General features: G+C 46.5%; 1 protein-coding gene across 2 annotated transcripts in view; it reads right to left on the minus strand.

The window, feature by feature from the left end:
- Positions 1-12,377, minus strand: part of FAS (Fas cell surface death receptor) — a 39,780-nt gene that overhangs the window by 10,885 nt on the left and 16,518 nt on the right. Inside the window, exons 2-7 of one of the 2 annotated variants that reach the window (XM_043981142.1) lie at positions 10,591-10,750; positions 6,343-6,480; positions 3,220-3,328; positions 2,074-2,135; positions 1,793-1,858; positions 454-503 (exon numbers count right to left, since the gene is read on the minus strand). In XM_043981142.1, the coding sequence (XP_043837077.1) occupies positions 454-503; positions 1,793-1,858; positions 2,074-2,135; positions 3,220-3,328; positions 6,343-6,480; positions 10,591-10,750 (585 nt within the window). The remainder of the gene's footprint in view (positions 1-453; positions 504-1,792; positions 1,859-2,073; positions 2,136-3,219; positions 3,329-6,342; positions 6,481-10,590; positions 10,751-12,377) is intronic. The other variant, XM_043981143.1, reaches the window with a different exon arrangement.

A 12,377-nucleotide genomic window follows, 5' to 3' on the forward strand; every position in this document is an offset into this window, starting at 1 on the left:
CTCCATGACATCTTCCATTGAGATAAGGCCCCTGAAGCCATTGTCCCTTCTACTTTCAGTACCTGATCACTAAAATCAAGGGACTGCCCAGCACACCTTGACATTATTTCTACAACCTCTCAACCCCATTTCCTGAGACCTTTTCTGCAATATGAAACTCCTTCTCTGTCCTGGCATGTGCTTTCTCCAACCACCTTCAGAGTGCCCCACTCTTGTTTTGTGGCCTGAGATGTCTTTTACCTCACTAGTAATGGAGAAAACAAAATGGTCCCAGTGGATGGCCATCCAATGATAAGGTCTTGTCCATATGTTAAGTGTTATGCCACACTGGGAAGCCAGTTGCTTCATGGCTGGCATCTGGTCCCTCGGGTCTGTTGTGGGCTCATCCATTTCCCTTTGAAAGGTGTGAGGACCGGTCCCATCCACTGCCCTTTAACAATGGTTAATACCTACCAAATGGTTCGCTTCAAGGGTGGCATTATCTGTGTGATTTCTTTTCCAGCCTGAAATGGCAAAACAACAGCAGAGTGAGTCCTCTCCCAGATAGACCAAAGCAAGAGGCAGCAGGGCCCTTGAAAAGCATCCCTTCCAACCCCACCCACTCCTAGTGTCACAGAGGACAAAGATCCAGACAAGAAGAGAGGAGAGCTTTCCCACAGAGGATGGGGGTGGGGGGCCATTCATTGGGGAGCCCAAGGTAATGGAGCTTTCCACAGCATCTCCAAATATGCTTGATTCTAAAGTGCCTAACTCTCCCCAGCAAGTCTTATTGCTGGCCTGGATTCTTCTCTGTCATCTCATCACTGGCCTAATCTAAAGGTGCCTCTTAACCTGTCACACCATCTCAGGACATTTCCAAATACTCTTATGTGGGACACTGTCATTCTTCATTTGCACCCATCCATCCATCCACCCTCCCACCCATCATCCATATAGGACAGTGTAGTCCAATGTGAAGTTGATAGGGTGCTGGACATGGGTCAGGAAGATCTAGATTCAAATCCTGCCTCTGGCACTTACTAGCTGTCTGACCTTCAGCCAAATGTTCTCTTTCTCTGAGCCCACGTATTCTCAACCATAAATTCAGATGCCTTCTGAGGCCTCTTCTATCTCTCCATAAACCTAAGATCCTACAATCCTATAAAATTCCTGCCTTAGGGGGCAGCTAGGTGGCACAGTGGATAAAGCACCAGTCCTGGATTCAGGAGTACCCGAGTTCAAATCTGGCCTCAGACACTTGACACTTACTAGCTTTGTGACCCTGGACAAGTCACTTAACTCTCATTGCCTCACAAAAAAAATTGATTAATTAAAAAGAAATTCCTGACTTGGTTAAATGATGGCCTTGTAGTCAAGGAAAGACCTCTGACGTCCCTTCTGATGCTAGATTTCAGACCCTAGGGTCCGGATGTCAGCAAATTCCTGGTCCAGTAACTGGGATCTTCAGAAAGCTTGAGAGTCTGGAGAGTCTGACATAAAAATCTCTCACTCATCCACTCACAAGGCACTTAAGGTACAGGAATGCCAATTCCCATTTTATAGATGAGGAAACTGAGGCTCAGTCAGGTTAAATGACTGCCTCACAATCATCCATTCAGTAAGCATCGGTGAGTGGTCCACGTGTAGGGAGTAACCACTAAGCCATGTTGTCAATCAGGATATAAACGTCAAATGTTCAGTGTTAAAATGCTAAAAATATAAAAATAAAGTAAAATGGTAAAATGCAAATGTTAAATTCATAGTAATCTCAACCCTCACAAGGGACAATATGAAAAAAAAAGAAGGAACTTACAGTAAATAAGGACAACCAGAATCGGCAGTAGCAGAAGCAAGAACAGCAGGAAAAGGAGGTTATTCTCTGAGATTTAAGAAAGTGACAGTTAGATGGAAACCAGTCACCTGCTGTGGGCTGCCCATTAGGCTCTTCCTGAAAGGAACTGATGTTCCAAGATGCCCCTTCCTCCCTCCCAGACCTAGATGCACCCCTGCCTCTTCCTGGCCTGTTCTTTGGTATGGGGGATTGAGGCGGGGGTGGGGGTGGGGAGGACAGAGATCGAAAGATCCATTCATTACCTTTGGTTTTGCAGACAGTATTTCTATTCTCCATGCATTCCGTGAGGGTGCCGTGTTCACACCTAGAGGGAGGACCAGGTGGGGGACAGAGAATATCCACTTGGAGGAGTGGGAATTAGCTATGTCCTATCATTCTACTAAAAGGTCTAATGGGAGTTCATGCTTGTGTGAGTGTGTGTGTGTGTGTGTATGTGTATGTGTATGTGTGTGCATATGTGTGTGTGTGTGTGAGAGAGAGAGAGAGAGAGAGACTCATTAATGGAACCTTAAGCCAGTAAAAGTTTATCCATTCATTCATTGAGAATTTATTAAAAGTAACTTCTTTGTGCTGGGCAGTGGGGCTACAACAACAAAAACAAGATCATTCCATCCCTTTATCCCCTGTCCCCCCACCAACAATTCATCAACCACCCCCCCTCCCCAGGTCCCCCAGAAGTAGGTCTCCTTATTCACTCAATCGAACAGCATTTATGAAGATAATACTTGCTACTGAGCTCTGAGAATACAGAGACAAAAGCAGGGCAGGAGGCTTACATTCCAGACCATAATCATCAGGCCTAGGGAGGTCCTAGGATTCCTAACAGTGCCAGGAAGCTTCTCCAAGGGGTAGGGGGTAAAGGCCTAGGTGCAAAGCAAGGACGGCAGCCCAGGGGCCGGGTTTATGTATAGAGTGAGAATTGGGAGGTATGGGGCAGCGACTTGTGGCGGTCATGGAGTCCATGAGGTTAGTGGGAAGCTAAGACAGAGGAGTGTCCACATTCACCATCCTTGCCTTAGGAGCTCCACCCCTCACCTTGTTGCCTCCGGGTCCCTTTAGGGGATGAGGCTGACTTCCAAATCTCCTGGCAGCATTTCTGTCTGTCCCACACTTAAGGAGGGAGCACTTGCATTCTATCCCATGCCTCACTACGCAGCTTAGGATCATGGGAGTCCCCCAGGAGGCTGCCAGAGAGATCATCTTACGTAAATCTCTCATAGATAAGGAAATAGGCCCAGAAAGGAGAAGTGGTTTGACTAGGGTGGGAAATGAGACTCCTGGCTTCCAATTTGTGTTCTCCTGGATTGCAGGACCACCTCCAGTAAGTTCCCTTGGAAGATTCATACCCAGGATGCCTTAGACCCAGAAATGAAGAACATCATACTTACGAGGTGCAGTGTTCACAGTGCTGACACTGAGGTGTGTTGCAAAAAAAGTTCTTGGCACATCCACATACTACATTTTGAAGAATGCTACAGTTCTTTCTGACTTCCAAACCTAAAAAGAAATTCCACTGGGTCCACCACCACCATCATCATCATCATTCCTCTCCTCCTCTTCCTCATCGTCTGGAGCATCTTCTGACAGTCCAGTGATTCTATCTTCTCTCCTTACCACTCTCGGGTTTATTCTGCTGCCCCTGGCATTTAGTGCCCTCCCTAACCTGGCCCCTGCTGACTTTTCACATGATTCCTTCTCATGCACTCGATATTTCAGCTAGACTGGAATACCACCTGCTGCTCTCCCTTGCCTCGTGCATTCCTGTAGACCACCCCTTAGCCTTGGACGCGTGTCTTCCTACAGAACCTCTGACTTCTTGCTTACACTTTTGCTGGGCACCTCCTCCCCACGGTCGGATGTCTTTTCTCCCTCCTCAAATCTTCCTAGAGAAGCCTGTCTAGATTTCTTTCCTGCCTCGCCTCACCTAACCTTGCATCGATCAGGACGGGACATGTGTACATTTTTTAGGGGTAAGGACTGTGACACCTTTTAGAATCTAGCAGTATATGCCTTTCATATAGTAGGTACAAATATGAGTATTTGCCAAATTGTTTAAGTGAATCAATTAATAACTGTTTTTGTGAAACCCGCTAGCCATCTAAATCCATTATTTATTAAGAGCCAGGCACTGTGCTATCATTGAAACATCCCCTGTCCTCAAGCAGTCTGCATTCAAATGGGTGAGATAACATGGACATATATAGGTGTATATGAGCTATATGCAAAGCACAAATGGGATAACCTCGTACAAGATGGGGAACCAAGAGCAGCTTCATGCAAGAGGTGGCCGCTGAGCCATGAGTAGTGAAGGAAGCTGGAGATTCTGAGAGGCAGAGGAGAGGAGAAAGGGCATGCATTCCAGGCATGAGGAGCCAGCCAGGGCAAAGGCCTGGATGGTGGAGAGTATGGAGGGGAGGAATATGTGGGCAGGTTGGAAGGGGCTGGGTCAGAATGAGCTTGGGCAGCCAAACTAAGGACTTTCTATTTGATCTCACAGGTCGGAGTGAGAGTTTATTGAGGAGAGTCAGACCTGGCCTGGAAGGAAATCACTTTAGTGGTTGTGCAGACAAGGGAGAGGCTGGTGGGAAGGGGCGGGGCAAGAAAGAGACTGATGCCACAGTCCGGGCCAAAGAGAGTGAGGCCCAGGACTGAGCGGGGGCGGGGGAGGGGAAGAGCAGACGCCCGAGGTGTCGTGAAGGCAGAAATGATCAGATCTGGCAACGGACGGGACAGAAGCAGCGAGTGAGAGGGAGGAGCTGAGGATGCCCCCAGACCTCTGGTGCCTCCTACAGCCGAGTGACTCAGTAGGGGCATTACTGATGTTATTCCTTAGGGTGTGATTTCTGACCTCCTGGGTGTGGGCTCTGCCCCAGCTCCATAACTCCCCGTGCACGGCCTCTCTCCCCACGCAACTTCATGATCACCTTGCATTGACTGACCTCGTACGCACACATGCGTACATATGCATGCATGCACACACAGGTATAACTCCTAGGGGGCAGAGGGGGCTTTCCATCCCACCCCCCGACCCCTGCACAACACAGTCCCTGGTACAGAGTTGGTGCTTTGAAAATGCCTGTTGATTGACTGACTGACCCCTGCACACCTGACCCTCTGCCTGGGTCTACCTCCCTGACGTCAGTGCCAGGTGGCAGCTGTGGCTCCCGGCTCTGAGGAGAGCACCGGCTTCCCGGCAGTCAGCCTGTGAAGATGGGCTGGGAGACAGCTGAAGTGAAGGCCCAAGATGCTGAAGGAAAGGGAGGAGAGCTAGGCTGGGGGACTGAGCCCTGGGCCCTGGAGGGCAGGGCTTCGTGGTGCCTGCGGTTGTTCCTTCTGGGAGGTGTCGGTCTGTCTCCTGGTGCGCTCTTGTGTTCACCCACCTAGGCATGCTGCTGCTGAGCTGCCTGAAGGGAACCCACAAGCTCAGGGAAAATCATGATCCTTGGGCATCTTTGGAGCAGCCTCTGTCCCCTAGAGTGTGTCATGTGTCACTGGTAGAGACCCCATTGCCTGCAGAGACTCCCAGCATCCTCCTGTGCTGTCCTATTGGCCAGGCTCCTGTCCCAGAGCTCTCTCGGGCAGTCCCAAGCCGTTGTCACCCACGAAGAGGGTGCCATTGCATTCCTCATGTTACTCTCTTCCACAAATGCGCTTCCTTACAAAACCCTGTCTCCATCCCTCCAGTTGTTAGTGTCTCCTATAGCCCACCCCTCACACATCGCTGTACATCTATTGAATTATTTTAATTAATTTCAATTCTTCCTTCCTTCCTTCCTTCCTTCCTTCCTTCCTTCCTTCCTTCCTTCCTTCCTTCCTTCCTTCCTTCCTTCCTTCCTTCCTTCCTTCCCTTCTTTCTTTCTCTCTTTCTCTCTCTCTCTCTCTCTCTCTCTCTCTCTCTCTCTCTCTCTCTCTCTCTCTCTCTTTCTTTCTTTCTGGAGCAATGAGGATTAAGTGACTTGCCCAGGGTTGCACAGCTAGTGTCAGGTGTCTGAGGCTGGATTTGAACTCAGGTCCTGAATTCAGGGCTGGTGCTTTATGTACTGCACCACCTAGCTGCCCCTAATTAATTTTAATTAATAGAAATCATCTTAATTTAATAACAAAATTTTCAGTAAATTCAAATTAAATATACAAATAATTTGAATATATAAGCAATTAGATAAATGAGTAAATCACATAAAAATAAACTTAATAACAATTTATTAAAATAAATAATTTTAATGAATCCAATTTTAATTACTCTAAACCACAAAGCTTCCAGACTTTCCTGAATTTTGTTATCTGTGAACACTTATGACCTTTCCTCTTCTCTCCCCCAGCCAGCCAGTCGAATGTCTGCATAAGGGCAGCATGGCCTATTTGTATACGAAATGACCAGTGTGGCACCCTGCACAGCATAGATAGTGAAGACATGTTTCCTGAATGAAACTGGCTGGCACGTGCATCTGCATGAAGGGTATATGGATTCCAGGTGGAGTCTCTATCTTTCAGTTTTCCGTTGATAGACTTACCGTGTTCATTGTCACAAATGCTACATCTTATACATTTATCGAGATAATGAGGGTGGTCCATGTAATCCTCCCCCTCAGTACAGTTTGTGCAGACTGGTTGGCCTCCATTGACCTTGCAGTCAAGAGTTTTCTCTGTGCCTGCCCAAGAACAAAGGAGAATTTGTAAGGGGGTGCTGGCAAATGTTTAACAACTGGCTCTCCAGGAAAATGTATGTATGGCACGCTTTTAGGCTTAATCATTATTAACATCATCTCCATCACTTTTTTCAGTCTAGACACTCAACAAGACAATGAATGAAGCCCTGATTTGGAGCATTTGTCCATTTCTGATCTGTAAGTGCTTGCACTGAAAATTTAACAACTAGCTCTCAGATGCATGAGCTGGTTCCAGCACATGCTGGAAATATGTGAAAATGGCACAGTGTGGTCCGAGAAGGAATGAGCCCGCCCTTGTCTTTGGTTGGCGGGTCACCCATTTGGATAAGGGTGAGGGGCAGCACTCCTTCCCTCTTTGGGGGGTCTGCAATCAAAGTCTAGAGGAACATTTATTTGGGGCAAAATAAAAAAGCATCATGTTCAGAAGCGGACTCTGACATTTGATGACCATAAGAAAGCACAGACAACAAAGTCTTCTCGGCCTCCTTCTGGATTCGCCTCCAACCCTGCCCCCCATCACTTTATCTGGTCGCACAGACCTGTGCACAGGGTGTCCCCCATTAGAATGTGGGCTCCTGGAGGGCAGAGGTGGGTCTTTTGCCTTTCTTTCTATCCTCAGTGCTGAGCACAATGCCCTGCATGCAGGACGTGCTTGCTGACTGACTAAAACTGAAGACATCCGGAAAGACCTCTCTAAAGTGAAGGAGAAAGAGAGGAGCGGACATGTGTAAAGTGCTATTTAGATGCCTTCTCACTGCTGCCTGACAACAGGCTGGAGAAGCAGGCACTATGATTCCTATTTTGTAGGTGACCCTGGACAAGTAGCATGATCTCTTAGAGCCTCTGCTGTCATAGGGGGACAGTAACCCAGATATGTTCCACCTCAGGAGAGTGCTGAAAGTGTTTTTGACCCCGCCGTGATAACAGGATTGTTACTGGTCTCCTCCGGAGGTTTCCTTTCCTCTCCCCCTTTCAAAGACTCCTTGTGGTGAAGGGGATGTCCGAGCTCAGCTAGTCTCACTGGAGGAGCCTGCAGTGAAGCAGAATGCACCACCTCCAAGTCAGCCGGTGCTGAGTCTGACACCTCCCATGGTCAGGCATCACCTGTTATGCATGGCTTGTGGCTCTGCTCCCCGGGGATGAACAAAACAATCCTTCTCCTTCGGAGGGAAGGATTCAGCTGGTCCTTCCTCGAGGTGAGGCCGGTCCACGAGGGCCCATCAGATACCTGCGGACAGCTTGCTTTCTACTCTTGGCTGAATGTCCCCATTTCCCTCACATAAGCCTTCATATGGTGTGATCTCAAGAACCTTCGTCACTGTGGTTGTCTCGAGGACGTGCTCAAGATCGTCCAATGCTTTTCTAAAATGGAGTGACCGCAATATTCTAGAGGTGGTCTGGGCGGAGCAATTGTGTCCTCTCGCCTCCCTAGCCCTAGTCAGCCGGGCACACTGAATGCAGCCCAAGACCACATTCTAGCTAAACACTAGGAGAGAAGGAAGGAGGCAAGAGTGGCTCCGATTCCTTGGAGGGCCCTCTCTTCTCCTCCCCCAAGGGCATACTTTCTCAGAAAAACAAAACAAAAAAGAAATGGGGAGTGGCCAGCAAGGGAAAGCTAACCATCCCCAAGGCTAAAGACTCCCCAGGGTTGGAGAGCTAGAAAGAGAAGAGGAAAAGGATGGATGAGAGGGAAGATGGCAGAGGAAATGGCATTGTTAATGGCACCAGGCGAGGGAGGGGGCGGGGCAGGAGGGGGGAAGAGAGGGGAAGAGGAGGATCTGGAGGAGGAGGAGGAGGAGGAAGAGAGGAAGAGAGAGAGAAAGAGACAGACAGACAGACAGACAGACAGACAGACACACACACACACACACACACACACACACACACACACAGAAAGAGAACTGGTTTGAGTCCTGCCTCAGACACATCTTGGCCAGGAGACCCTGAGCCAAGCCAGTCCTCACTGCATCTCCTGAAACCTAGCAGCTGTAGAGAAGGGACCAATCAGCATTTAGAGGAGGGAGTTTCTTTGCTGGGTATTTTCTTATCGCTGTGTAATCCCACATCCAGTCCCTATCTCTAGCCTTAAGGGAGGCAGGCCCACCAATGCAAACACAAAGAGAAGTGTGTGAATGAGGGGAAAGTGAGGGTGGTGAGAACCCATCCTGGGGCCTGTCATTTAGGAGATGTTCAATGAACGACTGTCTTATTGAACTGAATTCTCTCCCAGGAGCCGTCTGCTCTGGGCATCGTCTCATCTATTTAAAAGGGCCTTTATCCCCCTGGCTGACAGATGATGAAACTGAGGCTGAAAGCAGGGAAGAATTTGAGTTCCAATGTTTCTACCTCCTACCCAGTGTGGCTCCACTGCCTCTTTACATTGTCATTTGATTTTCAAAATACCTCTTGGGGTTAGGTGTTATCCTCATTGGACACCTAAAAAAACTGAGTCAGGGAGGAGTCAAGTGACTTGCTAGGCCACACAGCTAAGTGTCTGAGGTGGGATTTGAACCTATGTGTTTGTGACTCCAAGTCTAATGCTCTAACCACTGTACTATGCTGCCTTTATAAGTAACAGAAATGAGAAACCCACCAGGGTCTGACTTCAAAGGCTCTTTGCCAGCTCCCTGCCGGGTCTCACTCTTCGATCCATGGTCTGTGTGATCTCCCAGACAACAAAGGGAGAATGAACTTGCATGAAATCTAGGTCAACCCTCTCATTTTACAAGGGAGGAAACTGAGGCCAGGGAAATGAAATGATCATAGAATCCGAGAGTGAGAGGTGGTGGGCATCTCAAAAGTGATCCTCACTGAGGAAGAGCCCGAGGTCAAGAGCAATTACCTAAAGCAAAGGGTAGTAAACCCTGCTGGCAGTATTTGAACCCAGAGCCTCTTACTCCAGAATCAGTAAACCAGGTGGGGCTGTGAAGCCCTGTGAGGCCTGGGAAGGCTCGGCTCCCACTACTCTGCCTGCTTGGTCTTCCTGTGTTGTCTGGCTGAAGCTGCCAGGAGGCCCTGCTTGTTCTAGACTGTTCTCTTTACCTTCCTCCTTCAAAAGCCATATTTGCATTTTGTGGGATTTCTAATTTGTTGCTGCTGCTTGCAGACTTTCCTGCCCTGGCCCGGGTGCCTTTGCAGCCCCCGTCACTCAGATAGAAAATGCAAATGCCCCTCGTGTCCTCAGACCTTGGGCAAACCCTGTTTGCTGCATGCTCAGCTGCCTGGGGGGAGGTGCCTGGCCACACTGGGAGGGCAGAGCCTCCCACACATGGGTATGATTCATCAACACCAGAAAATGGCGCCTGGAGCTCAGGCCCTCCCTCCCTCCCTCCCTCCCTTCAGTCTGAGTTGGTTTAGCAAGCCTCTATCAAACACCTACTATGTGCCAGGCACAGCCTAGGCACCAAAATACAAAGATAAAAGACAAGTAAATCATGGTGTCATCTCAGAGTGGGTGAATATTAATGGCGCGTGAATGAATCTGGGAATTCCAAGAGGTTATAGTTACAAGAGAGGGCATCCCAGGTATAGGTCCCAGCCTGTGCAAATTCAGGGAGGTAGGGAGCGGCATTTCATCCATGGGAAAAAGCAAGAAAACCAGGCTGGCTGGAGCACACCATTCCTGGGGGAGAGGGATGTGCACAATCCTGCTAAGAGTAATGGTAACAGCAACAATAATGGCTAACATTTATGTAGCACCTACTATGTGCCGGGCACTGGGCTAAGCACTTTACAAATATCATCTTGTTTGACTCTCACAAAAACCCTGGCAAGGAGGTGATATTATTACCCCCATTTTACAGATGAGGAAATTGATACAAATGAGTGAAATGGCTCTCCCAGCGTCCCATAGCTAATAAATGTCTGAGGCTGGATTCGAACTCAGGTCTTCCTGACTTCAGGCCTGGAGCTTTTGGCACTGTTGCGCCCCCTAGCGGCCAATGACCCTTATGGCCTACCAAGCCCTATGCTGAGATGTTACTAGAGGGCTCTCGAAACAATGCTCTGGCATGTTGAAAGCAAATGGCCAGCATTACTACCTCCTCCCCTCCTTCCACAAACAATCTCTCATCCCCAGGGTCAGGTACCTACCAGGAGGGCAAAGCTGGCAGCAGATGTCCCCTACGGGGTGCTGGCCTTCGGGACATGTGGCTTCCCTCTTAGTGAAGTTTTTCTTTATTTGTGACCACTTGGAATCAATACCAGGCAAGGGGGACATGGTGTTTCTACACAAGCCTCCATCAATTAGAACCTACAAAAGAAACATAATCAAGTCATCCTGATGAGTATTAACTAGATGTGAGTAATGCCCTCTGCCCAGGCATTGTTTACACAGAAAGGCTTATCATCCATTTAGATTTTCCTTGAAGCATTTATAATCTATGCCACTGGCTGCATTTCTGTTTAATTCTGAGATAAATGTTACCTCTCAGCAAAATGTAGTTTCCTTAGATTTTTTCTGCTGCCTTGTCAGAAATCCCTGCTTTTATTTGGAATTAGGCCTATAGGGCTATAAAGCTGTGCATATACCCTTTGACCCAGCAATACCGCTTTTGGGTCTTTTTCCCGAGGAGATCATAGAAAAGGGAAAAGAACCCACATGTACAAAAATATTTATAGCTGCTCTTTTTGTGGTAGCAAGGAATTGGAAATTGAGGAGTTGCCCATCAATTGGGGAATGGCTGAACAAGTTGTGGTATATGAATGTAATGGAATTCTATTGTGCTGTAAGAAACGATGAACAGGAGTTCAGAGAAACCTGGAAGGACTTGCATGAACTGATGATGAGTGAGATGAGCAGAACCAGAAGAACATTATACACAGTATCATCAACATTATGTGTTGATCAACTGCGATAGACTAGATTCTTCTCACCAATCCAATGGTATAAGAAAGTTTCATGATGGAAAAGGCTCTCCAAATCCGTGAAAAAAAAAAAAAAGAATTGTGGAATATGGATGCTGATTGAACCATGCTATTTCTTTTGTTTTTGGTGCTGTTGTTTTTCTTTTTTGAGGTTTTCCCTTTTTGCTCTGATTCTTCTCTTATAACATGACTAATGCAGAAATATATTTAATGTTATTACATATATATATATATATATATATATATATATATATATATATATATATATATATATATATATATATAAAACCTATATTAGATTACCTGCTGTCTAGGGGAGGGAGAAGAGAGGGAAGTGAGGGAGAAAAATTTGAAATTGGAAATCTTATATAAACAAATGTTGAAAACTATCTCTACATGTAACTGGAAAATAATAAAATACTTTTATTTAAAAAAAAAAGAAAAAAATAAATCCCTGATTTTTTTGTGTATTCATCTGCAAAATAACAGCTTTTGTCCCAGCCTCTTATTTTAACTCTACATGAATGTTTATGTTTCAAGCGTGTTTCTTAAAAACAACATATTGTTGGATTTTGCTTTCTAATCCATTCTTGTTAGCCTCTTTCATTTTATGAGTGAAGTTAAACTATTTACACTCAAAGTTATCACTATTAATCAACGATTCCCCTCTATTCTATTCTTTTATACTTGTTTTCTTCTCTATATTACTCTCTCTCTCCCTAATTATTTTGATTTATTACCCTTTCTTTCCCCCTTTTAACCTTTTCTTCACTAACCCCTCTCCATGATCAAGGTCTGTTTTGCTTATTACCAATCCCTCCCTGACAAAACAGAAAAAGATAACTATATGCCACAATTTCTAATGAACAGAGATGTAAACATATCATAAAGATTATACACCGTGATCAGTTTGTATTTAAAACAAGAATTCAGGATTGGTTTAACATTAGGAAAACAATAAATATATCCAGTTACATTTGTTATAATGTCAACAAAAATAATAGGATTGTAAC

The sequence above is a fragment of the Dromiciops gliroides genome, chromosome 2, assembly GCF_019393635.1.
Source record: "Dromiciops gliroides isolate mDroGli1 chromosome 2, mDroGli1.pri, whole genome shotgun sequence".
NCBI classification, from domain to species: Eukaryota; Metazoa; Chordata; class Mammalia; order Microbiotheria; family Microbiotheriidae; genus Dromiciops; species Dromiciops gliroides.